At 42.2% G+C, this 27,968-nt stretch overlaps 1 protein-coding gene across 1 annotated transcript in view; it reads right to left on the bottom strand.

Annotated features, from left to right (window-relative positions):
• The window catches only part of TTC21B (tetratricopeptide repeat domain 21B), a 58,481-nt gene that overhangs the window by 13,152 nt on the left and 17,361 nt on the right, over nt 1-27,968 (bottom strand). The window contains 17 exon segments of the mRNA XM_060256994.1: nt 3,629-3,710; nt 4,152-4,262; nt 4,403-4,591; nt 8,152-8,258; nt 10,181-10,316; nt 11,991-12,101; nt 13,266-13,303; nt 13,306-13,337; nt 13,761-13,999; nt 16,259-16,483; nt 17,665-17,822; nt 18,253-18,382; nt 21,720-21,920; nt 22,887-22,984; nt 23,281-23,473; nt 26,192-26,290; nt 26,791-26,875. Coding sequence (XP_060112977.1) covers nt 3,629-3,710; nt 4,152-4,262; nt 4,403-4,591; nt 8,152-8,258; nt 10,181-10,316; nt 11,991-12,101; nt 13,266-13,303; nt 13,306-13,337; nt 13,761-13,999; nt 16,259-16,483; nt 17,665-17,822; nt 18,253-18,382; nt 21,720-21,920; nt 22,887-22,984; nt 23,281-23,473; nt 26,192-26,290; nt 26,791-26,875 — 2,234 coding nt within the window.

Raw genomic sequence — 27,968 nt, forward strand, 5'->3', positions numbered from 1 at the left:
CGTAAATATTCAGAGCACTAAGAAAAGCAACTGTGTGTTTTTTTTTTTAAAAAAACCAAGAAGCGAGGACAGTAGCATTTTCTCACTAATACATTACCTGCTTACACTCACTCATAACCAGGTTCTGCTTTGCCTAATTACAAACTGTTGAACAAGTGAATTCTATTATTTTTGGACATCTTTAAACAAGTCTCACTGGAAAAGTTGAAGGCAGCAGGAAAAGAAGACGTGAACTCAGGCAGGTCATGAGAGGCAGGGCAGGAAGGGTTGCATCAATACTTAGTTCTTGTGGTCCTTTCTTACATGCCCAGGGCAATGCTGATGGCCACTTAGGTGTGAGGAAGCAATTTTTCTCTAGGCCAGTTTGGGCAGGGATCCTGGAGGTTTTCTGCCATCTTCTGGGCATGCAGCTGGGGTCATTGGGCGTGGGGGGGAGGTATTTGTGAATTTCCTGCATTGTGAAGGAGGTTGGACTAGATGACCCTGGAGGTCCCTTCCAACTCTAGGATTCTGTGTCTCCTAACATGAAACACATTGACTCAATAAAGGCAGTCATGGCCTTCCATTTGCAAGACCTGACCATGTCAGGACATTTTGGAGGTTGTTAATTCATAGGGTTGCTATAAATTGGGAAGCACTGACACATTGATTCTGTGTCTCCTAGCAATGACTCAATAAAGGCAGTCATGGCCTTCCATTTGCAAGACCTGACCATGTCAGGACATTTTGGAGGTTGTTAATTCATAGGGTTGCTATAAATTGGGAAGCAATTTGATAGCACATAATACACATCTCATTACACACATCCTGTCTCAATACAACTCAGTCTACAGTTTGGATATCTCACTGGGGACCTATATCTTAAAGCCTAACTAGACAAGACGCTGGAAAATCTGTGATCAGATCTCCGGCACGGGGTTTTTCATTGCAAAGTAACCAGGGCGGAGGCCACTCTGCTTTGGATTGGTGCTATGGTACAGGTCAAAGAAAGGGAATCTCAAGTCTGCACTGCTGCCCGACATCAAACGACCCCTGTGAGCTGCTACTTCCTCTGCAATTAGCAGCTCCAGCTTGCCATTTCAGATCAAGAAAACCATGCACTGGTGGCGGTAGTGAGAATGCAGCTCTCAAATGTGACCCAAGCACTTCCCTTCCCCATGCTGCTATTTAACAATTAAAAGGATGCTAGAGGTCCAGTCCTGGATTTTCCAGAATCTCATCTAGCTTGGCCATAAAGGACAGCAAAGCAAAAACTAGTCCAGTGGCAGAGAAGCATTTCTGCCTCTAAAGGAAAGGGTATAATATTCTGGCTACTCCTGTCATAGCCACTCTGGCCTAAGCAGGAATTTCCTCCTAATTACAGGAGGCAACTTGGTCTGGCATGCGTCCAAGAGTCATACGCTTGAGCCAGGTCAGGTCAGTTTATGCCATAATGCATTTGGCATCTTTTAAGATGTCATCATGCTTTCTGTCGCACTTACAAGTTAATCTTATATTCTAATAGTCAAGTAGGGCCTAACCTGCAGATAGACCATAGTTGGGAGATATGCTGACTTAAAACAGGTACTTCTGCAAACTTGGGGGGGGGGGGGCAGGTTTGCCGAAAAATCTGAAAACTTAAAAATATCACAGTTGGGGTTTAAAAAAACCCAAATAAAGAGTGTTGTCTGTGCATGGGCAGACAAAGGACTTAGCTACGTCCTGAAGAGGCAGTATCAGTGTCTGGGAGCTGCTTCAGGCCTGGCCATGGTGATTTAAAAACAGTTATGGGCCCAACTATAAGCCTCAATACCAGAGAAAATTGTGCAATGTACACAAACGGAACCTAATGCGCCCCGACGCATTTGGGCCTAAGTGGCCTTCTTCAGTGGTCAAGCATAAATAGTACACTTAGGCTCAATACTGCAGCAATATTGAGCATGTGTATTATTTATGCGTGACCACTAAAGAAGGTCAGTTAGGCCGAAATGCATCGGGTCGCAGTAGATTCCATTTACGTACAATTTTACCTTGTATTGAGGCTTATAGCTGGGCCAATAACTGTTTTTAAATTAGCTTGTAGTAAATACATGTATTTGTTTTATATTTTTGCATTATTTATATGCTTATGTCCCACATTGATTGTTTGTAGTACTTGGCCATCAGATTTGTATCTATTCAGCCTTCCAGATTCTTAATTCCATTATTTGGGTTACGTTTTTTGTTCTCTCTTTCCTCTCCTTTGTGGCCACAGTGAGGTCTCAGAGCCACTGTGGGCCTGGAGCAGCTTCCGGCTGCTGTCATGGGTGGGCCCAGAGACAGATGCATGCATAGGTCCAGAACCATGCTGGGCTTGGTAATGGGGAGGAAGGGTGGATCATGGGATCTGGGTTCACAGGGCAAGAGGGGGAACATGGGATCCCCCACTCACAAGTCTCCTAGGTCTCCACTTATCAAAGTATAATAGCTTTGGCTCTGGAGAACATTCTTCCTGGTAATCTGTTAGATACAGATTTTTTGGAGAAGAGAGGGAGGAATTATGTGGAAAGGAAAAATATCTGAAAGTCCCTGAACCGGATGTCCCAGGCTAGCTTAATCTTACAGAACTTGGCCCTTGGATAGGAGACTACCAGGGAAGTCAAGGGTTGCTATGTAGAGGCAATCAACGGCAAACCACCTCTCTTCATCTAAACCCTAAAGCAGGGGCCCCCACCATGGTGTCCATGGGCACAGTGATGCCTGTCAAGTGTTTTTTAGGAAGTGGGTGGGATCATCTAGGGCTTTTGCCCACCAAGGCTTCTGATTGACTGTGTAGGTCAATGTTGCTGTGTAGGAAAATGTTGCTTTGGCAGCAGCTGCCACCACAGCACAAGAATCTGCACTGTGTTACTAAGGTTAAGCTGTGGTAATCATTTTGCGGCTGGCTCCGCCTCCTGCGCTAGCCCTTCTGTGGCAGCCATTTTGTTGGTACGCCCACCATGCCATGTCAGAACTCCAAATGTGCCCACAGGTTCAAAAGGTTGAGGGCCCATGCCCTACTGGGTTGTCATAATTTGGCTGTGTGCTGACAACCCTTTCTACCACTGGGCATTTGGAAAGCTATCAGGTCAACCAGGGTCTTCTTGTCTGTGGTTGAGGGATGGATGACACTTGCCAAGATCTGCTTTCCCAGGATGCTCCTGGAACTTTTCCTGGAACAGACACTGGTTTGAAAGGTACTTTTCAAAACTGGGTAGCAGAAATTCTGTAAGATATTTATAATAATAATAATAATAATAATAATAATAATAACTTTATTTTTATATCCCGCCCTCCCCCGCCGAGGCGGGCTCAGGGCGGCTAACAGACATGGAGATCCCATGATTCATGTAAAACAATGTAAACAATTTATGCCCGGGGCTTTTTTTTTTTGTAGCAGGAGCGACCTTTGCATATTAGGCCATACACCCCTGATGTAGCTAATCCTTCTGGAGCTTACAGTAGGCCCTGTAAGCTCTTGGAGGACTGGCTACATCAGGGGTGTGTGGTCTAATATACAAAGGAACTCCTGCTACAAAAAAAGCCCTGTTTATGCCTATCAGCATGTGCCGTTTTTCATGTTCAGTTTTTTTAAAAATCAAGACCAACAACAACAAAAACCAATGCCCACCAGGGTTGCGATCCAAAAGCTGCTGGAAGTGGAAGACTGCTTGTTCATAGTCCTGTTTCCTGAACATAAGGTCAGCCATCATCTACAATCACAAAGCACACAAGTGAAAAAAAAAGATTGAGAACCTGCTCCCAAAGGGATTTTACATGCTTTTCTAAATAAGTCTCTGTGATGGAGGCATCTGAGCCTGCTTCGGCGGGGAGGGCGGGGGTATAAATAAAAAATTATTTATTTATTATTATTATTATTATCATCTAATGTAAGCAGGTTGGAAGGCCAAACTCTCAATACAAGAGATGCCACAATACCCAAGGGCAGCTATTTTGTGGTGCTGAATACCCAGCATTCTCAAAATTTCAAAAGCGTCCACAGGCTCACTCAAATTGGAGACCCTTGTATTCAAATGTGGGAAGTCTTACACTTTACATCGAAAACACTGAGCAGGGATTACTGTTTTTAAAAAAGAGATCTGGAATAGTTCACTTCAGTCTTCTTCAAATAAGACTCAGATAGCTTAACCCACCATGGATGCGGCCGCGTTGTCTGGATCGTTCTTCAGCAACAGAGCACACTGACGCTGGCATGCTTCCACATCATCATGGGCAAGGTACAAACGTGAAAGTTCTAGCATCACCTGAGAACAGAACGAAACAAAAAAACCCCTCTGTTTCATTTTTAATTTTTTTAGCAGGTTTTTATAAGTGCCCCCTGCAGCCAGGTGTTTCTAACTAAGAACCACATGAAAAAAATGGTTAATTCCGGCGCTCGGCTGACCTTGCTGTCGGTTTCACAGTGAACAAGAGCCTCTTTGTAAAACTTAATTGCTTTCTCATAGTTCCGCTGGACCGCTGAATGCTTTGCGATCTCTGCGCAAATTTCAGCCGCCAGTTGCTTCTGCACAGGAATCGCATCCAGCTGCTCGATCTGAATCCGTTTGAGGACTCTGGCCTGCAATTCCCGAGCCTGATGGGAAAAGCAAGAAAAATGCCAGTTAAAAAGAGGGAATAAAGCATGACAAAGCTGGGAATGAATTTGTGCTTTAAGGAGGGATTTTCTTCTAGAAAGCCAGAGCTGCATATACCCTGGTCTTGAAATATGCAAGGCTTTTAAAAACCAGAGGTCATTAGCTACCACATCTTCTGTATGAGATGGCCATTTAATACATTTCCTGCATTTACATTCCACCTACCATCCTTTGTGGAAGATAAGGCAGCTTTCATAGGGTTGAAGCCACTGGTGAAAAAAGGAGTACTACTCGAAAGCCTAGTCTGGGCATCAGGGGATCTGCCTGGGGTGTGGGGGGAAGCATGTGGGAAAAGGAGCTGTAATAAGGAGGATAATTAGGTATGACTGAACAAAAGGGCTGGCTGGCCTCAACCCATGGGGTTCCCACAAGGTCTCCCATCCAACGACTGGCTAGACCCAGACCACCTCAGCTTTGGCAAGATGGCTACATAACATCATTCAATCATAACCCAAGACATTGTCACATTGTATCCCTGGCAGCTTAACATGTCCAACAGAGAATAAACCTAGTGTCAACTAGTAAGTAGTCATTCGTGCAGCAATATACACTTCTGATATATTCTTTTGTGAGGTAAAACCAACAGTGATCAAGTAATGAAAGGCGATGTTTGGAGTCTACAGAAGTAGATCCTGACCAACAAAACTTCTAAGGTCATAGACAAGGAAGAGAAATTTCCTTTTTTTTTTTATCAAAATGCATCTAGAACCCAAGGAACTAACAGATTTATTTCTGTCAGCAAGGACAAAGGTTAGTGTGGCCTTTTTACAGTCTCATGAGAATCTTAAAGGGATATGCTATCAAGGATATTTCACTGTTAACAAAACCTTGTATTCCCTTATCCTTGCCATGGATATGGCCTGGATTATAGGGGAATAGTCACTGGACACGATCAGAAAAATCATGGTTGATATTTCTGCAGACCAGAAACAGAGCTAGCCTAGACTAACATGCCAGAAGGGAGTTTAGTGACCCAGAACAGAATAGCCTTGGAGAAGGGTAAGAAACAAAAGAACGCACTAACATGGTCCTTTGTAGATTAGAAGCCATCTAACCCATGTCAATGGATACTATATATGGAGGCCCAAGAGCAGAAGTATCTCAGAATGGCAGGAATGTTCCAACTTCACAGAAGCAAAAGCAAAGATGTAATTCAAAGGAGGGATATATTGGTTGAGGGCCAACAGATACTCACCTGTAAGTATGAGAAACTTGAAATTGCTAGACTTCGTTATGATAACAAGAATGAACTAAAAGTTTTGATATATTTTACCAAAGATAATCAAGTATAGAGAGCTTTGTATGGTGTTTGACATTAGAATGTGCGTCATTATCAAGTGGGACAACTAGCTGTTGTTAGGAGATGGTTTTAAAAACCTATAAAAATGGGAAGCTGAAATGACAGGGAGCTTCTTAGAAGGGATTCCTTGCTTGTGACCTAGGTAAGATATTTTGATGGACTCATGTAATTATTTTCTTTTAATTACCTGTGCAGCAGCGATGAAATAATGTTGAGTTTGCCACTGCTAAAGATGCTAAATAGTAGTTATATGGTAATAAAGGATAAAATGGAAGCAAAGATTCTCTAGCAGCAGATGTATACTATACCCATAACAAGCCATAAATGTTATCAAGGTGTACTAATCACCAGAAATTAAACAATCAGATACAGGAAAGCTGACTAGACACCTAGGGTTTCTAAAGTGCCCACCTAGAACCACACCAGGCCTGACCAGAGTCAACAAGACCATTATATATTTCCATACCCCTCATTATGGATTAATCATTAGCAGGGCTTTTTCTGTAGCAGGAACTCCTTTGCATATTAGGCTACACCCCCCCTGATGTAGCCAATCCTCCAAGAGCTTACAGGGCTCTTCTTACAGGGCCTACACTAAGCTCTTGGATGACTGGCTACATCAAGGTGTGTGTGGCCTAATATGCAAAGGCTTCCTTGCTACAAAAACAGCCCTGATCATCAGACCATCTCTTAATCCTTGTCTTCCTTTATTGTGAAATTAGAAGAAGACTGCAGATTTTTACCCCGCCCTTCTCTCTGAATCAGAGAGGCTTACAGTCTCCTATATCTTCTCCCACCACAACAGACACCCTATGAGGTGGGTGGGGCTAAGAAGGCTCTCACAGCAGCTGCCCTTACAAGGACAACTCCTGCAATAGCTTTGACTGACCCAAGGCCATTCCAGCAGGTGCAAGCAATTAAAGGCTTAGTCTTCTATTGCACTGGGCTATCCTAAAACAGGAAATGTGGAGTGGAATTTTTGTTTTGCAGACTAAGATGCTCTATTTGTTCTTCCTTCCATCACTTTCAAAAACATCTGTACGCAGACCTAGGAAGCAAAGAACCATATGTGAAGTTCCAGATAATGTTTTCAGACCCCCACTCCCTTCTCACTGCTGAATGCTATCCAGGGACTCTCCAGAGACAGGAATTCAAGGCACTGCACAGGGCTGCACCGGAGAAGGAAAACCAGACCCTTTGCCTCACTTTGAAGCCCTTTTAATTCTAGCCATAGTTTGCTCACTAGTAGCGGACCAGTTCAACAGCTGCTGATCTTCAAAAATATGCTAATTCACAAGGCGATAAAAACTCAGCTTTGGGATCTGAATCGAACCTGCTGACTACACTCTACGGATGTGTTGAAACACTTGGTACTTGTGCCCTGATTGTAAAAACGAGGGGGCATGGGAAAGACATCCTTTTAGAATTAAAGCAGACTTGAAGACAACAGCAGTCGATTTCTCTACAGTACTGTAAGCCTAAGAACAGTGAAGAAAAGGACTCAGCTACCTGACAAATGATAAATACATGGAGAGTCAGCTAGTCTGTCTTTTGCTAACATACTTCAGCCACCTGGACATTTGAAGGTCAGTGACTGGAATGGGAGAAACACAGTGTCAGCAGTAGGAGTGGAGGAAAACTGGAGTTAGCTACTACTACTTCTCAGGAAGAACAAATATAGAGGAAGAAAATGAAGAAGACTGCAGGTTTATACCTCACCCTTCTGTCTGAATCAGAGACTCACAGCAGCTGCCCTTTCAAGGACAACTCCTGCAATACCATAGCTATGGCTAACCCAAGGCCATTTCAGCAGCTGTAAGTGGAGGAGAGAAAGTAGCTCCCTGTATGCACTGGGGGGGTAAATCTTCATTTCTGATCCACTGTTCTATAAAGTATGATCTTCAGACCCACTTAATTTTAATCCAAAGGTTGTTTTCCACTAGCAGAAAGGGGGAGTGCCCATTTTTGCCATTTCTCTCCTCTCACTGCAGACCCCCAAAATGTTCCTGAGCCCCCCACCCTGTCTCCCAAGAGAAGCTCAGAGAAGTGCACTGGGGTGGAGAAAATAAAGTTCTGTCCTATTGGAACAAGTGCTTTCTGTCATTGGAAAATGACCTTTGGGCTCAAACCCTTATACATTCTTTCAGGCATTCTTTCACTATAAAAATCTTTATGTGCCAGTGTTTCCTATTCCTTTACCTGCTGCAACGAAATAATAGCATCCTCTGTCCGATCCATTTTGCTATAAATCTTGGCAAGGAGAACCTGGTAGCGGGTATCTTCCATTAGAGAAGACAAATCGTTCACTGCAGAAAGAGAAGATATACACAACGCAAATTCACAAATGAGATTATATTTGACAGTTATTTAGTATTGGAAAGTACTGGAAATACTACTTAGTTTTGGAAATAGTATTGGAAAGAGCAGCAAAGGAACAAAGATACTACTGATTTTCAATATTAATGTTAGGAAAGATGCATGAACAGTTGCCAAAATCCAAATTTAATGCAATCTAAAGTGGTTCTGCAGATATGTTCCCTCCCACCCACCCCCAAAAAATCCTGCCTCTTTTCTTTGCCACAGCTCGTTAAGGGGTCAATTAAGAGTCAAATAGCATGGTCAAACATCACCAAGAATGAAAAGATCAATTCAGCCGGATGTAGTTTCTTTCCCAGATTTCAAAATGTAACGATAGGATGGAAACTGTGATCACCGCAATGCAACCAGGTAAATTTACTCCAGTTTGAGCCTACTGACTTCCACTATCTTAGAGTGGAGTAACTCTGCATAGGATTGCACCCAACAGACACACACATTGCACATGAAGTGATACCACATACAGTCCAAGAGTGAAAAAGCAAACTGTTTACATGTATTTCAGTATCTCATTTGTATATTAGTGTACCAGACAGGCAATCCCGATGAATTTTCAATTCCCCTTCTGCTAATGGGGTAGCCTTTAGGTAGCGTGCCACTGATGTGCTAAATAAACGTTTATTATAATGCCATTGTCCTGCCTTATTACATTCTGATATTTGGTAGGCTTACACCCAAATAAGGAACTGTGATTGAGCCTCTATATAGGCACCTATGCATATGGAACGTTGAAACAGAAATCAGATTTATTAGAATAACCATGCAGGGTATGGAGAGCTGTATTTACAAGTGAGCTTAGGTTAGGATTGCAGAGAGAGGTTTAAAGATATATCCAAAACTGCTTTTTACAACACTAGAGATATTTAGACAGTATGTTTTTCTTGGTTTACTTTGGCTTTCTTGGTTTACTTTGGCTTGCTGCTGTTATAGACGTTTCACTGCTTGTACTGTGATACAGATATTACCTGAGTGCCTTACACCTCTCTTAAGCTTGTTACTGGTTGGGCACACAGACTTGAGATCTTATGAACTGTGTTTATAGATCAGGGCTTTCTGAGTGCCCCACTTCCTCTGGCCAGATTGTTATTCTCTTCACCGTAAGAGCAATAACCCCTCCTGACTTGCTTGAGGGACCCCTGTGCCTCTCAACCTTTTGTCAAATACCTATCTTCCAGAAGGACAGTCTCTGTAACCAATTAATGCTTGTATTTTTAGAAACTGGGACTTTCATGTTCCATTACAAAATGACTAAATGCTCTAAGTTACACTGCCAAGTGATTCATTGTAAAAGTTTCTAAGTTATATACTATGAATAGAATTTTCAAGTAAGCACTTTGGCACATTTCCTCAGAGTTTCATAATACATTAATATTTATAGCAGGTTGCTTAATTATTTTCATGGGATTTTTTTCTTTATATAATTACTATTTTGGTCATTCATTCTGTTAGGAGAATGAACAGTCTTCTAAGCACTATACAAAGAATAAGAGAAATCAAGAAAAAAACCTTAGAGAATGTCTGTTCTGGTCAATATGAACTGGATACAGATACATTGTGCTAATTTCTCATCGTGTTTATATGAGTTCATTCATTCTCTTAGGAGAATAAACAGTTTTCTAAGCAAAGGGGATGTGGAAGTGAGAAGAGAAAATATAACGACAGTGCATATCCCAGATGGGGTGCTATACCAGCAATATCAAAAGCAAACCAGATTCAGAAATTACCACACCAAAGCACATATTCCTAAAGCAAACTGAATGTCCAAAAAAAACAAAACTTCTCATTAATTTCTGAGGAAACTTTAGTCTGAGCATGCGATTTCTACTTGAAGTAAGAAAGGCTGTGGTCATACCAGGCACATGTTCCAAAACTTGCTGAAGGATTTTTCTGCTTGTCAACTGCTTCAGTTTCAGCAACAGCTCCGCCAGGTCATAGCAGAGGAAATTCTGTTGACCAGTTTTTATAGCCGCTTCATAATAATTGATTGCCTTGTTTCAAAAAGAGAAATAAACACACAATGTTCCATGGAGGAGATCACATCTGACATTTCCAAAATATCTATAGATCTTAGAAAACAGAAGAACTCCAGATTCTCAAATGGAAAATGTTATTTATGAAGCATCTTTTGAATCTCTTGGCTGTTAGTTCAATGGATATTTCCTACAAGCTTCCATGTCCAAAAATATTAGCCAAAGAAATAAAATTCTTTCTTTCGATACATCCGTACTTTTTTCTAATCACAGTTAGAGAGCTCAATAAAGAAATTGTACGGCCCTGATCTATGAACCATTGTGGATTTTCCTATTCTCCTTCTCCAAGGCTGTTAAGACTCTGAAGAGCTGATGCTTGGAGTTAAGGCAGCATCACTGTGCTGAGATGAGGCCACTGCCCATCCAAGCTCACCCAAGAGCTGGAGAACAGGAGGCCTTAGAGTGGAGGTTCACACCAGTGTGCAGAGCCCCTGTAGGCAAGATATGGCTGTGCACGGGTTGCTTAGGATGGGGCTAGTTGACTTGGAGGGTATTCCTGGAAATGGTGGTCCACACCCTTGGCCAAGGGGCGGGTTTCCCTGAGGAGCAAGGGGAGGGGTTTCCCTGAGGAGCAAGGGGAACTGGGGTGGGGGGGGTATGGTCTGGGGGAACTGCACATGTCCAGGAGGGACTTGAAAGAGTAGTCCCACCAAGAGTTGGAGCTTGACAGGAGTGGAGTAAGTTTCCTGCCCAGAGGCTGCGACAGCAACTCTGAGGAGGAAATAGAACCGGTAGTTCTGTTACACAAACTCCCATGCCTGACTGCTTTGCACTGAGCTCTTTGGAAGAGAAGAGAAGAGAAGAGAAGAGAAGAGAAGAGAAGAGAAGAGAAGAGAAGAGAAGAGAAGAGAAGAGAAGAGAAGAGAAGAGAAGAGAAGAGAAGAGAAGAGAAGAGAAGAGAAGAGAAGAGAGAGAAGAGAAGAGAAGAGAAGAGAAGAGAAGAGAAGAGTGGCCTGTACCCAAGATGGCCCCAGTCACAGCTATGAAAAAATGCCACAGAATAAGGGCTACTATGAACCAAGCGCAAGGCAAAAATCACATGACATTCTGCTAACACAAGAGGTTCTCTGTTGATGGAAGAGTAAGTGGTAGTACTGATTTTCCTCGCTCAGAGCAGGACCCCCATTTGCCTGTGGGGCTCCCGGGATGCTGAGCATCAGCTTTTTGGAGGCCTCAAGAGGCTGTTAGGGCAAGGGGAAACATCCACATCTGCTCTTGTGTTAGCGGTCTGTGAGATCCAACTTTCTATATTTTATATAGTGATGACTGTCGTATCTATGATAGGCATGTCAGCATTTACAATACTGTGTTGTGAGGTTTTTTCTGCCTCAAGTCACAGCTGACTTATGGCAGCCCCATAGGGTTTTCAAGGCAAGAGGTGATCTGTCATGGCCTGCCTCCACGTCATGACCCTGGTATTCCTTGGCAATCTCCCTTCCAAACACGAGCCAAGGCTGGTTCTGCTTAGCTTCTGAGATCTGACAGGATCAGACTATTTTGGTGCTATCCATGTCAGGGTGCATTCTTATACAGGGCGCATGAAATGTTTCTGAAAGCATCTCAACCAAGACTGCACTGGTGTACGTTACAAGAAATTCAAGCTTTCAATTGTAAATCCAATCTGTAACATACCTTCGCATAGTTATGCGTGTTGACCAGAGCTTTTCCTATTTTAGTAGCCAATGCTCCATCTCTAGGGTTCTTCTTCAAAGCCTGTTCATAAACCTCTATGGCTTCTTCAGGCTAGAACAACAGCAGATACAGGCAAGAAAATCATAAAGATTCTATGCCGACCACCTGTATTGGCCCTGAAAACAAGGCCATCAAATACTTATCTATAAAACTGTGACAAACTCAGCAAACAAGTAATTTCTACAGATACAGAGACTAAATTTGTCTCCAAACACATTTACATGGCAAAATAATGACGACTTCAATTATACAGGATCCCATTTTGTATTACTTATTACGAAGGCAGAAGGCTGCCCAGCTATTGATCTACTGAGGGTTTCTTGGAATGCATTCTTTAATAACTAATGGGTTACCACTATCAGGCAGGAAGAGACTGCTGAAACATTTTTTGCAAGAGAATCAAATGTCCTAGGCGTACAAAGTTGAAACGGATACTTTGTAGGGGAAAAGAGTACTGTACAATGGACAGTGACTAGTTTGGGGTGAGACCCTAATAGAAAGGGGGGAGGGAGAGAGAATGTGTACTTAGAATAATCTTTAAATTAGGTAGTTAGGTCTCATGAAAGTCTTAAAACCACTGACAATTTTGCTCCCTGAAGTCCTTATGTTTTTCCATATAGAATTTTTCCCACATATAGGACTTGACACACCTCAGTGCATGATGGACTGGGCCCACATGCAAAACTATCACCAAAGGCTCAGCATATCTGTGGGTCCTTTTTGTATCCATTAACAAGTCATCATAGAGGTAAACTATTGCACTCAGACAAGGGGGAAGGCATGGTGGACAGGGGATGTACCTGATTTCTTTGTCCCCAGAATGATCTAGCAACTATGGTGACAACTGAAGGGGTGGGGAGCTCAGTGGAACAGCTTCTGCTTTGCATGCAGAAGGTCACAGGTTTAATCCCTGACATCTCCACTTACAAGAACCAGGCAGTAGGTGATGGGAAAGACCTCAGCCTGAGACCTGGAAGAGCCACTGCCAGTCTGAATAGACAGTAATGACCTTGATTTAGCATAATGCAGCTTCATGTTGCTGAATGCACCAAGGGTTGCTGAATGCACCAAGACAAGCTGTGCTCCCAGCAAGGACATATTTGTATTTTCTCTTTTTGCTCTTCCCCTCCAATAGATGGGCCCACACGGCAACCATTTGTAGCCCATAACTTTTCAGAACGGGTATACCAGACTTCGAATGTTACCAGTGCTTACCTCCTGGATATTCATGTATGCATCACCAAGAAGTAGTAGGTGTGAGAACTTGGCAGCTTTTCCACCAGGTCTCTGAAAATAAGGAAGAATTTCTTTTTAATGAATAGCGGCAATAACAAAGTTCATTTGCGTGGTTGCAACAGAGTAGGTTTCTACTGACCACAAGTGTTTGTAAGAGGCAGTAAAAACTTGTTTCTGAACTTTGGGAACCCTGGTTGAACCAGGATAGAGAGAAGAACAGGCTGGACCCCAAGGATTCATTCTGCTGGTGAAGATGCTTTCCTCTGATGGGAAAACGTCCCCCTTCTGTCAAATGTCACTTTTCCGAAATCACTTTTAAAGTTATTATTTCAGATCTTTCAAAATGAGTGACTTCTTGCATGCAATGTATGGTTTTGAATTGGAAAATACCTTTCTTAGGTCTTTACAAAAAGTAACTGATAGGAAACAATTCTGATGTAGCGTTATCCATTTTGGTTTATACTGCCGTCTTACCTGTAACAGCTTACATACAGCTTCTTGTCTTTTCGGTACTCCAGATAAATTTGGGCCATTTTTTCTTTGGCTTGAACAAAATAAGGCTGCTCTGGTGTTATGTTTCTGAGCATCGTCAGAGCCTCTTCCACATCCCCTTGTACGAGAGCAAGGTCTGCATTAGCAACAGTAACTCTCAGTTCTTCAGGGGTGCCTGAAAATTCGTTGATGGCATCTTGAAGAACTTTAACTGCTTCATGCTGCAAAGCACACAGTTGATGTAAAAAAACAGAATGGCTTCAATGCCTAAATTAGCTTCAGAAGTCTGCAGCAGAATAGCTAAGATTCGAGTTCAATAGTGCCTTAGAGAACAAGATTTTTGGGAATATGAGCTTTCAAGAGTCAAGTTCTCCTTTGGGAGTCATACCCCGAAAATCTTGTTGGTCTCTAAGGTGACAGTGGACTTGATTCTACCTGTACACCTCAAGTATTTCTGTAACTTTAGGGAGCCATGACTTATCTGCTAAGGGACCCCTGTGTATTTTAGAGAACTCCTAGAGTTCATTTGGGGATGCACCATCAGTTCACACAGAGCCTTGGCCAGGCTCTATTAGGCCTCAAGTGAGCTGAGTGCAGACCTAAAACATAGTCAACACTTCTCTGTGGCATACTGCAGGGAGACATTTGGCAGTGGTGGATGAACTGCTTTTTTTAGGGAACTTTCTCATGACATGGTTGATTTTCTCAGGCTGCTATCACACACACACTAAATAATGCACTTTCAATCCACTTTCAATGCACTTTACAACTGGATTTACTGTGTGAACTGGCAAAATCCAGTTGGAAAGTGGATTGGAAGTGGATTGAAGTGCATTATTTAGTGTGAGTGATCACAGCCTCAGTGTGGAAACTTCTACTAAACTTCCAAGGAAACCCAGAGCACTCTCTCACCGCTACAGAAGTCCTAGCCAACTGTCCAATATGTTGTTGGAGGATAAAATTCAACACATTCCCCTCTTAATTAAAATCAGAAATGGTTTTATTTTTATATTACAATAACAATGAGAAGGTCATTCAGAAGACACCCCAAATCCTTTAATCTGGTAATTCATGTTTTGTTTTATTAGGGGCTGCTATTCTGGTTTGGCACAGTTTCCTACGTTATGAAGCCGGCATGCACTGTTACCAATGGCCTGACAGTGTGCAGTTGCTTGAAAGGCTTCCAAATTAAACTCATCCCTGCAGTTTAAATCTACATTTCTTTTGCACTCTAATGCAAATGTACTCTAATGCACATGCAAATATGTTGTTGGAGGATAAAATTCAACACATTTCCTCCTTAATTTAAATCAGAAATGGTTTTATTTTTATATTACAATGAGAAGGTCATTTAGAAGACACCCCCAAATCTTTTAATCTGGTAATTCATGTTTTGTTTTATTAGGGGCTGCTATTCTGGTTTGGCAGTTGCCTACATTATGAAGCCTGCATACACTGTTACCAGTGGCCTGAAAGTGCGCAGTTGCTTGAAAGGCTTCCAAATTAAAACTCATCCCTGCAGTTTAAATCTACATTTCTTTCGCACTCTAATGCAAATGTATTGAAGACAACAGCATACTTGGTTAGTGCAATCAAATGCACAGTTATGCCTGCTGAATGTTAGGCCATTGGCCTCAATGCACAGTGATGAGGGACACTGATCAGACAACATACTATCAATACTAAGTTCGACCTATCAGCATATGCTGGATACCAAAATGTTTCTCTTTTTCTTTTGCCCCAGCGTTCATGTTCAGTTCACCTACACAGCCATGTAAGGACTGGCATTTAATTTGCCTTTCCTTGTGCCTCTGGAAAATGCATTCAATGTTTTCTTCTATTTTCACTATTGGCACATCACAGACCACAAAAACCAATGTGTCAAAAGCAGGTATTCAAGTGGTTGACAGATGGCTTTGTCAACCTTCACCAACAGAAAGTAAGGCTGAGGGAATGGGGAGGGGGCTTTTACCTGCCCACCTGGAAAAAAAAAACCCTTTTTGGTATATTAGCAGTGTCATCCTAAGTAGAGTTATACCCACTGAAGTCAATGGGCCCAGAAGGGTGTTACTCTGTTTAGAATTGTACTCTGTTACTATTAGAAACTTGATCACTAATTTTGTTGGAGATTTTAAATCTTGAAAATGGCAACATTCTGTTTCCAGTTCCGTCATCATAGTACTACTGTAGTGTTACTGGATATCTTTTGTGGCCTGACTGAATTTTCTTTTTCGGTTATTGCACTGTTTTCAACCTTTGTAACCCATTTTCTGCATTATCATACCTCCACTGTTTGTTTGTCAGCTTGCTCATACTAGCTCATTGAATTGTTTTCTATATTTTGTAATCTGTCCTGAGTCTCAGTGAGAAACATGGGCTATCAATGAAGTAAAACGAACAACAAAACCTGCTTCTAAAATGTTGTCACTGAATTCCAAATTACACATTCCACTTTTACATTAGCACTCACGCTGTCATACCTGTTGACCATTTAAGCGATGAGCGTCAACCAGCTCTAGGTAGACCGACACACGGTCGCTTGCGTCGATTTCAACCTTAGCCAGTTTTGATCTTGAGGAAGCAGCAGCTCTTCTCATCCCAGGCAAATTCATTGCCATCTGCAAAGTTTTAATGGCTTCTGCTATCTCTCCCATCTTTTTCTGAGCTCGAGCTTTTATTAAGTGGTACAGAGGGTGTTCCCTAATCTAAAAACAAAAAAAACCCATCAACAGCCATCCAAAAAAAGAGAGAAGAAAAAGAAGTATTTCAAGAAAGCACCTGCTGTGTTAAATCACTCTCATATTGTGAAGATAATGTATTCATATGGTCTTTTACAAACCATATTGTTTGTAAAATATGGTTTCCTTGGTATGTTTTCCTTGGTATGCCATTAAAGGTTACTGTTTTCCTTGGTATGCCATTAAAGGTTACTGGAACTGGAATCAATCTGGCCAATTAGGAAGAATGCAATTTAAATGCTGAAGTTTACGGCAGGACACACACTCATTCCAGTCCTTCAGGCACCTCTCACCACTCAAGGCAGTGCTAGGTGCTCTTCCTAATGGCCCAGGAGCACCTTGTAAAGGTTCAATGGCCCACATCTGACCATGCCGTTCCTCCAATGGAATAGGGGAGGGACTGTGGTTCAGTGATAGAGCATCTGCTTTGCACGCAGAAGGTTCCAAGTTCAATACCCAGCATCTCCAGTTAAAAGGACCAGAGAGAAGGTGATGTGAACCACCTGTGCCTGAGACCCTGGAGAAATGCTGCCAGTCTGAGTACAAAAGTATATAAGTAATTTATATTTAACAGCATAAGATACGTTTAACAATTTTATAGATAGAAAAATGTCATTAGTCACAATTTACCAGACAATACTGATTATTATAAATGACAGTTGCTTTCATGTACTGATTTTTATGTGCTTGTTGACTCTATTTGCCCCTTATGCTATTCCTGAGGAACCAGTGACAACCCCCCAGGAACACAAAGTGTGTGTGTGTAGGTGGGGGGGGGTGCTCAGTGGGCTGCAGCAGGAAAGGGAAGGAAGAAATTCCTGCTGTGCATATGGTAGGATGTGTATGTGTGTTTGCGTGTATGTGTATAAAGTGCCGTCTAGTGGCAGCTGATCCATAGGTTTCTACTCAGCTTCCAGGACCTGATGAGGTCAGGGCTAAATGGCTGGATATACAACAGTATCTCTAGGAAATCCTGTTTTAAATTACAAGCCAATGTAATGTAATTTTTGATTTCCTGGAAAATTTACTTTGGAACAAAGCTCTTTACCCACTCCTCTTGGCAAAAAGTTCAGTCGCAAATCAGTGTGCGCAATGAAAAGGAAAGAGCCTCAGAGTGCCAGGAAAGAGAGTTTCCCAACCATGCTTACTTCAAAATTGTAGCTTAGGCAGAGTTCCAAAGACTGAGAGCAGAGTTTGAAGTTGTTTTGCGACAAATAAACCTGAGCCATAAGCAGGTGAGCCTCTGCGTCCGCCGGGTTCTTTTCAAGACAGTGCTGCAGGATACTTCGGGATGCTTCCGAATTCCCTGCTCAAGTTCAACAGAACCAAAAAAAAGAGAAACAAGATCACGCCTTCACAAGCGGTCTTAAAACTACAGAGGCGAGATGAATGATTGCTGCTATCATAGTATATACCTCTTCTCCCTACAGCCACCTGCAATAGAAAGTAGACCATCAAGACTTGATATTTTTGATATTTTGAAGATACAAAAAACTGAAGCAGCAAATGAATCCTACACAATAGGATACAGGCCATTCAAGTCACAGCTGAACACCATCTCTTGGCTGATATCTGGTGCTCTCCTAATCATAGCTGTAGCCTTCTAAGCCCACTGACTTGGAAGGGTGTAAGTCTGTTGAGGATGGCATGGACAAAGCTTTATGAATTGCAGACTAAAGACCAAGTTGTGCTTTCCCACTATCTTATATGCGTTGGCTCAGATAGTGAGGCATTACCTGTCAAGTATTTCACCTTCGCAACTAAATAGGCAGCTTGCAGAAGACCCGGAACAGTTTTTACCACCGTTTCAAGGACCGAAGCGCACGGTTTGAGAAGGGGAGAAGGCGGCTGTCCCGGACCTGCAGGCTAAAGATGAACACATTTACTGAGAAATTGATTTAAAGGCATCTTGATTTATTGCACCACCACAGGGCAGCCAGAAAGCTTTTTTTTTTTTTTAAAAAAAAGGTCTTGATGAAACATCTGACCTGAGAAGTGAAATTCTTCTGTGTTTCCATCTAATGTGAAAGCCTGCTGTTATGACCGCATCCTCGAGCCAGGGCTGGCTTCCAGCCACGCACAGTGCTGAGCAACACTCCGTCTAAGCTGTGGATTCTAGTGAGCAAAAAATTCTACTTTATGAGCTCCTGGCATTAAAGTTGTGAGCTCCTGCATAAATTAGTTTGCTCTGGGACCATTTTTCCTGAGCCGAGACAAAAATGTGTCAGCTGCAGGCTAAAAAAAACCCCGTGAGCTAGCTCACACTAACTCAGCTTAGTTGGAACACTGCTGAGGTGCGTGAATGCAGACTTACTCCCTACCTCCTGATTGTGGAACGACTCAGCTTTTTTTTTTTTTTTGGCAAGCTCAAAGCATTCTGAGGGCAGACGATGGAAGGGAAAGCCAATTCATAAGAACATAAGAGAAGCCATGTTGGATCAGGCCAATGGCCCATCCTGTCACGGGCTGGGGCCAGGCCAGGCGAAGTCCAGGGGCAGTCCAAGGTCTGTAGCTGGGTAGCAAGGAGGGTCCAAAGCGCCAAAACTGAATCACAATCCAGGTATCGTAGGTCAGAGGTTCAGAAGCCGAAGTCAGGGGGTCCAGAAGTCAATGCCAGAGTCAGGGGGTCCAGAAGCTGAAGTCAAAAGCCGAAGTGGATGCTAGAACGTCAGGTAAGTGACTAGTTGCTTCCACAAAGCCTTCTCTCAAAGCCCACAGCTATATAGCCCTCTGCTGTCTGTTGCTCATTTGGGCTAATTGCTGACTCAGAGGGCAGCCAGGATCCTGCTGAGACTCAAGCACCCTCACTCCTAGAAGGGCCAGAATCCTTTCAAAACTCAGGGCTCAGGGAGCGTCTTGCTCGTGAGCGTGCCGCCCTTCTCCGATCCCTGAGGTCCTGACGAAGGCGGTCACGCACACGAGCCACCCGAGAGGGTGAGGCAGGGGGGCTTGGATCTTCTCCAGCAGGAGGCAGGGGCACTGGTGCAGGTGGCAGGGGCACAGTTTCTTCTGCAGGCTCGGCTTCTTCTGCAGGGCCCCCAGCACTCATGACACATCCAGTCCAACACTCTGTGTCACACAGTGGCCAAAAAAATTATACACACACTGTGGCTAGTAGCCATTGATGGATCTCTGCTTCATATTTTTATCTAACCCCTCTTGAAGCTGGCTATGCTTGTAGCCGCCACCACCTCCTGTGGCAGTGAATTCCACATGTTCCTCCCGTGGCAGTGAATTCTACCCAAATAAGTTCTCAGTTTCCTGTTTCATTAAAACACACAATGAAAATTCTACCAATATTTTGCAGCGTACGTAAAAGTCCACACAACACAACCCCTGCCCCACCCCCCCTGCAATCTAGCTGGTGATCCTAACTCAGAACATCAATGAATATTTGATTACTGAATGCTTCAAGAGCAAGACTCAAGTCCAGTAGCACCTTAAAGATCAACAAGATGTCCAGAGTATAATCTTCCAAGAGTCAAAGCTCTTTTGTTATCTGATGAAAGGAGCTTTGATCTGACACCCTGGAAATCTCGTTGGTCTTTAAGGTGCAACTGGACTTGAATCTTGCCCTTCTATGGCAAACCAATCGGGTTACCTATCTGAATATCTGAACTTTTCAGGCTGAATTCTGCTCAAATTCACCACATCGATGAAGAGTGTATTTAACAAGCGAGGATGTCAAACCTAACGTGTGTGCAGAACAGTGTTTGGTCTTCATTACCATTAAGGCCGAGCCAAACGGCTGACAGAGAGGTTGGGGGAGGGGGGATTACATAAAGGAGTAAAACGTTTCACAGCCCCACTCCACGTTGCTTAACCTTTTCCCTTGTCACCACCTCCTCTTCACGGTCCTGCCAAAACCAGCCACAATATGGTCCCACCTCCATTCTCTCCCTGCTTCTTCTCTTGCATGGCACAATAGCAGAATGTGGAGCAGGAAGCATCACCCCGTCGCAATTTGGCTTTACGCAGCCGCACGTAAAGGCCAATGTCGGTGTCCCCAATCTTTTGGAGCTGGTGGGCACTTTTGGAATTCTGAGACAGGGTGGGAGGTGCGACTACAAAATGGCTGCCGTGGGAGGTGGAGCCAACCCCAAAATGTCATAACTCTAACGGCAGCTCTTCAGCCTTTCAGGCAAAGCTCTGCTTAACAGGCTGCCTTTTAGAATGAACATACTGCTTAAAAATATTTTCTTGCATATGCACAGCTTACTGTCAGTGAACATCCTTTATCTGGGGGGGGGGGGGGGGGCTGCAGCCAAGGCAACTTTTAAAAATATCTCCTTAGCCCATCCAATCTCCAGTGGCCAATCCAAAACCCACCAGGCAAAAGCTCTATTTGGTCCTGCCCACTTTCTACAAACACTTGGTAGGCACCAGGAAAGAAGAAGAATTGGATTTATACCCCGCCCTTCTCTCACGGTACTTTATAATCATCTTCCATTTCTCTCCCAACAGACACCCTATGAGGTAGGTGGGGCTGAGAGAGCTCTGAGGCAACTGCTCTTGAGAGAACTGCTCTGACTGAACTGTGACAACCCAAGGTTACCCAGCAGCTGCATGCGAAGGAGTGGGGAATCAAATCCAGTTCTCCAGATAAGAGTCCGCTGCTCTTAACCACTACACCAAACTGGCTCTCAGTGTTGGAAGGCACCATGGTGCCCATGGGCTTAACACTGGGGACCCCGGATTATGTAGTACTAACCTGAAAACAAATCAGAGCAGTAGCTGGCACTAAGCAGTAATGGCAAGTGTAGTCACCACCACTCAGGCTGCTTCTGCATGGATGTTTGTTTCTGAACTGCCTCCCAAACTGTACTGCTTCCCCCACAACCAACCAAGCTGTTACACAACTTCATAATGATGTTTCCGACCTTCTAGCTCCTCCTTTGTGTCAGCGCATCCTGCATTTTCCTCCCAAGCTGCTTATGGTGCCATCTTTCTGGGATGGTCATGCTTCAAGCAGGTTTGGTCACATTGTGTGGGTGGGAAATTCTGGGACCTCGTCCTACCACAGATAGGTGCTATTTCCCCTTCCTATCTCGTAGCTACCACTTCGTATCCCCTACCACTGGCAGGTTTTTGTTTTTTTTAATTTGTAACTGTGAAACTCTGGTAGCTACTACTGCTGTTGAAAAAGGGAATCATAATAAAGGGTTCTTATTTTGGAAGGAGGAGAAGAATCCTGACTGCTTACCTGTGTTGGGCAAAAATTAAGATATTCCTTAATAATCTCAAGCAAAAAGTCAGGATTTAATTTCTCAAAGTATTCTACGCCCAGAGGTAAGCCTTGCAAAGATGAAAAATGAGCATCAAGTACATCATTCAACAGGCTAATCACTTCTTCTTGTCTTTTGTGTCTCTTCATGGCCAAAACTGCTCGCAAATAAGACAGCTCCTATGAAACAAATAAATAATCACATAAAACATTCGTCCATCAAAACTGGGCTTGTCTGGTTGCAACTAAAAAATGTTCAGGAAATCAAGTGGGGACCAGTGTCTCTCTCCTCCACAGCATTTTTTCCAGAATGGTTTTAGCCCTGATAAAAATACAAAATCCACCAGGCAGGTACAGTTCAATACAGACTGAATTCTCATCAGTTTGTCACGGCAGCAGTTGTGTGCCAGAAGCTTCCAGCTTTGTTTCACAAACTGTGTTTTCACACACATTGTGATATTTTCTTTTGGAAACAGTACTATCTGATTTTCGAACATAAAATTGTATGGCTGACAGGTACTGTGTTTATTTGACAGATATCAAATATCGAGTTTACGGGATCCAGTTATATTCTACTGCACCATCATACTAATACAATTAAGATGCCTAGGCCAACAAGATTTTCGGCTGAGAAGAAACTATGCAAGCATTCAAGTGTGAGAAAGCAGGTATTCCTTGTCGAAAACCCAGAACTGAACACTATCAAACCAAAAGTACACCTGAACCAAAACATTACCTGACCAAAAATAGCAAAAAAAATTTTTTTTAATTTATTTTTTATTTTAGATCCCCCTTGACTACAATGATGGCCATTGTAGTACTTACAGCACTGTATTAGGATTGGAAAATCCAGAGATCAAATCCCTGCTCAGCCATAAAGTTTAGTGGGTCACCTTGGGCAAGTCACTCTGTCTTAGCCAAATCTATTTCTCAAGGCTGTTGCAGGGATAAGATGGTGGGGAGTGGGGGGGACCATGAACATCACTGTGAATTCCTTAGAAGAAGGGCAGGATAAAAATGAGAGATGGATGGATTAGACTGATATAGAATCCTCTGCCAACTAAATACTGTAACACAGCAAATATCATTAGAGCATCTTCAGTTAGATGAAAATCAAAGCACTTCTGGAAAGGATCATTCTCTTACTGCTGATTTTCCAATAGACTGCTGGATCTCACTCAAGAACTCCAATTGCTGTTCTACGTCATCTAACTTCCCTTCCATTAGCTGGCATCGGATAATCCCTGTAATGCAAAGTCATTTCTTTTCAGTTTTTACTTTTTCAGAGAAACATTCAGAGTTTCATATTCTTTTTTCATTGATCAGGCTTCTCAGAATACAGGAACACAATGAACTAAAAAAAAAAAACAGTGGGAAAAAAATTAAGCCCATTACAACAAATAAAGCATGATTTGGGGGTATTTTTTTTTTTTTTTTTTAAAAAGAGAAATCACATGCATTGTTTGGTAAGTAATTTGTGGAAAAAACTGAATGAAATTTTACATGCACTTTGAAATCACATGCATTCTATAAAGCATACCGGTTAGGGCAGGAACACTTGACTCATCGAGAGCCATAGCAATCTGGTACCATTTTTCAGCCTCTTTTATTTTCCCTTGTAAAATAACCTGATAACCAAGTTCTGTAGCAATATCTGCATTGTCTGCGGCCAAGCTGAAAGCTCTCTCCACCAAAGCTTGGGTCTGCTGAAGGATAAGCTGGTTGCGGCCACACTGTGATTAAAATATTTAAAAAAGGGTTTTCAAACATGCTGAAAGTCAAATTCCACAATGCTTTTGTGTACAAAAATCAGAAGCTGTCAGAAACACTAAACAAAATGAAATTCTCTCCCTGGTTTGAATTAATAAAAAAAAGGATCATTCTAGGGCACACTATCTGTCCAAGATTACCTTTTACAAACTACATACAGCCTTCACATCTGCCTGTTTCCAAACAATGCAAACAGTCTATATGCATCTATGTATTTGTGAAGCTCCAGAAGTAGATGTATGTCACTGTTTTCTAGCCTGTCCTCTTTATTCAGCTCCTAGACAAAAATTCTTCGACATGGTTCTGGCTAGCTTAGGCCCAACCACTATTAAAGTTTTATTTCTTCTCACAGATGAGGAACCAGTAGTCTCCTACAAAGTTGCCCTTTTTTGCCTTAGCTGGCAAGAAAATTCGATCCAATTTAGTGCCTAAAGTTTAGACTAGCAAAATTTTGTCTTTTCTAAACAGACAGATTGATAATCCGAATGACTGCTTTTATTTAATGTATTTTTGTTGGTACAAAAATCTGACTTTTAATAGTGTGTGGTAGCAATCCAGTTTTATCGTTTTGTTTTACTCTTTTTTATTTTTGTTCTTGCTTGTTCTTGTTTACAACGAGCTTTGGCTCAATGCAATAAAACCTAACTGTATGGAAATGAACATTAAATAAGTGTCCAACAATTAAAAAAAATATCTTTACAGAACCACAACTGAAACAATTGTCTGAGGAATCTTCCTTGTGTTATTAGGTGCAACTGAATGCACAGACTGAAGTTCTGGCTTTTCCATCTAGATCACTTTATGGCAAAACTGTGGAAGCCCAAGTAGCTTCTGTAGCTCCTGTGGCCATTTTACAAACGCCAGTTGGGATGCCAGAGGTACTGTTTTTTGGAAAGGAATAGCCTTGCATGATAATTTAGGCCATGGCCATGTCTAGGTTAGATACTACAATGTGCTTTAAGTGCCTCTGAAGATTCCCTGAAAAAAAATATGGTGGCAAGGTTGCGGGCAGAGATAGGCCACTGCAAATATTATTTTGGCTTCCAGTTTGCTTTGTGTATACATATGTAGCTCCCTTATACTGAATCAATCCATTGGTCCATTAGTATTGTCCTCTCACACTGACATCAGCTTTCCAGGGTTTCAGGAAGAAGCCTTTCACATCACCTCTTACCTGATGCTTTTAACTGGAAATGCTGGGAACAGAACTGAGGAGACCTTCTGCATGCCAAGCAGATGCTCTACCACACAGCCACAGTCCATTCCCCATGCAAACAAGTGCAGGATTTGACCTTTCAATTCCTAAACAATTTGAGCCCAGAGTAAATGAAGGAGTGTCTGATCTTGCACAAACTTTCCTTGTGGCCTTTCTCTGACTTCCCCAGCCAAATGGCGGGCAGTGACCAGGGCCAGGGACTTCTCTGTTGAGGCTCCACACCTTTGAAATGCTCTTCTCAATTAATTCCCAACACTTCATTATGGTTCTTTGATTTGGTTTCTTTAATGTGTGATCTTAGTCCAGTGGGATTTTTCTGCTGCTGGTATAACTATGGTATACCTTTTGTTATCATTTTGTAGTGTTTAAATGGTTCCACTGTGATTTTAGTTTTATTGTTGGTTGTTTTTATTAATAGTTATTTTTCGGGGGGGCGGGGTTGGTAGCCATTCTGAACTAACCGATCTTTGGAACAGCAGGATAAAAATAATTTTCAGTCCATCAATTACAGCTGTGCACCGCCAAATTCGGAAACAAGGCCAATGAACATGACTGTCCAATACTGAGCATCACTGATCTTCCCGCCTTCTCTACACCCACCCCACTTTGCAGCCAACTCATGACAAGTCATTCATTTGCCATGAGCACAGCCCATAGTTATATACCACTGTTCATCTCAAGTTTCTGCTCTGGTCAAATGAGTTTGGTGACCCATTCTTCATAAGCAATCCGTCACCTCAGGCAGAGGAAGAAACGCTGCCACAATCAGCAAGGCTCTCTCAGTAGAAAAAAAAATGAAGAAATGCTTTGTTTTAAAAATCACAGTTACCGCCAAAACTCGAAGAAGTTCTTAGGAAATGCTCCAAATTACCACTTGAAACAAAATAAACCAAAAACCAGCCAAGTATTAATGAGGGCAATTTGATTCTTCATTAAGCCCACCTTAGGAGGGCCAGTTTGGTGTAGTGGTTAAGTGCGCGGACTCTTATCTGGGAGAACCAGGTTTGATTCCCCACTCCTCCACTTGCACCTGCTAGCATGGCCTTGGGTCAGCCATAGCTCTGGCAGAGGTTGTCCTTGAAAGGGCAGCTGCTGTGAGAGCCCTATCAGCCCCACCCACCTCACAGGGTGTCTGTTGTGGGGGAGGAAGGTAAAGGAGATTGTGAGCCTCTCTGAGACTCTTCAGAGTGGAGGGCGGGATATAAATCCAATATCTTCTTCTTCTTGATTCCAATACAAAAAATAATTTATCAGGATATATGTCTAGAGGAGTGTGCACAGTGGGAACAATAAAGCTAACAAATACAGCAGCTTTGCATTCAATGAAAGGAAATGCTACTATAGGGTACTTAGAATGTTTAGCTCCTCACGCATTTAATAAGTCCATGAAGGTCCTCTGAGAACCAATGGACTATGATCAACGGGGGGGGGGGGGGGGGGGGTGTGTTAAAAAATGTCCACTTACCGTTCTGCTGAAAACTAATGCTGTTTTGCAGAAAAGCTGGGGATTATGTGGTTCAAGTTTTTCTAGAGCATTAATTAAATCAGCCAACTTTGATGAGGCCTAGAGAAGAGATAAAACTTTTATTTACAAAATTGTGGGAAAGAAACTCTTCTGGACATTTGAGTTTTCATCATCAATAACTGTAATCTTAGACACAGATTGAAACAATTATAATAATATATTCCAATGTATGTTACATAACGTTCTGCTAGAAATTCTTAAAAGAGCAATCGTATAAAATATCCTTGTTAAAATAATATTGACTGAGCTATGTAATGCATCCACTATTTATTTTGCTTGCAAAGCACTTTCCTGTGGACTTCTAAGCTGCTCAATTATCATCTCACATAAATTATTTTAGGAAATTACATCAGGAAAAAACCCATCCTTCTCAGAGCATGCTTTCATAACACACATTTAAGAACAATGCTTTCATAACACACATTTAAGCCGCCCTGAGCCACTTTGGTGGGAAGGGCGGGATACAAATCATAAATAAACTAAACTAAACTAAACAAGATGCTAAAAATATAGTTTCAATGTAAAAAATAAATACTCACCTCAGGTATATTTCCTTCCCTACATAAACAGTGTACGGCCTCCATTTTTATAGCTTCCAAGTTAAGAGCATCTTTCTGCAACAATCTGAAGCAAATGTTTTAATAGGACAGTTTGCATTACAACCATGTGTTTTCTTCCAGAACACAATTCGGTTTCTTTTAACAAGACCTATATTTTCTTCATGATTAATGACTCCTCAAAAGCAAACCTGAACAAACTGGTTTACTTGTACTGACCACAATGGGCAGAAACTACCCATACGCAAATTCCATTCCCCACAAAAAATCCTTAAAGTCTCTTTTAAACTATCAAAAGATGAAACGTTACTAAAAGTGAGGGTTTTAAAGAATTCTCTTTTAGTAAATACAATGCCACATTTCAGTCTGAATTCATAGTAAAGTTCTGAGTGTTTACAGTTATACAATTAATACATTACAATTCCCTCCCTAACTTCTCTTCAGTCAAGAAACAGATAAGCCATGCTATTAAGCAGGGGGGGGAAATCCACTGGACAGGACTCAGGTCTTGTGACAAAATCTTACCAAGCATTGCTATAGTTGTCTTAAAAAAAAAAAAAAAGGACAGCCTTGTGATACCTTAAAGACTAAGGGTTTTTGTAGCACAAGGGATCAGATGCATAAAATCTTGTCTTCAGTTGACTGTAATACATGTACACACACACAAAAAAACCCCATGAACACAGAGATGGGGAGTAAACAGTGGGATCAAAAGCCAATGAAATGCAAGAGGTACACACCACAGAATTTCTGTGAGAAGGTTAAACGTACACAAAGTAAATGCAGCGACCAATCACAACAGCAGTAAGAAGAGACACCGCAATCTTGTTGGACTTTGTCAACTAAGTTAATGATGGTGGAGTGAAAGGAAAAGAATCCCTCTTGAACCTTAACTGGACAGTATTGCATTTCCTAATAAATTCTAGTTTGGAAACTTTGTGCTGCATTTTCCCTCTGAAGATTTTTTACAGAAAGGTGGTGATTTTTCAACCAGCACCAGAGTGTCCCTTCTGTTCTGAGCCAGTTTGTCAGGACAGGCAAACTGCCCAGAAGATGGCTTGATTTTCACAATAAATTCAGAACTCTCGAATTCACCGAAACAAGATGGGAAGGTGTTCAGAAGCCACTACAACGGAAAAAGGGAGTGAGATAAATTCTGT

Source organism: Heteronotia binoei, chromosome 16 (assembly GCF_032191835.1).
Source record: "Heteronotia binoei isolate CCM8104 ecotype False Entrance Well chromosome 16, APGP_CSIRO_Hbin_v1, whole genome shotgun sequence".
NCBI classification, from domain to species: Eukaryota; Metazoa; Chordata; class Lepidosauria; order Squamata; family Gekkonidae; genus Heteronotia; species Heteronotia binoei.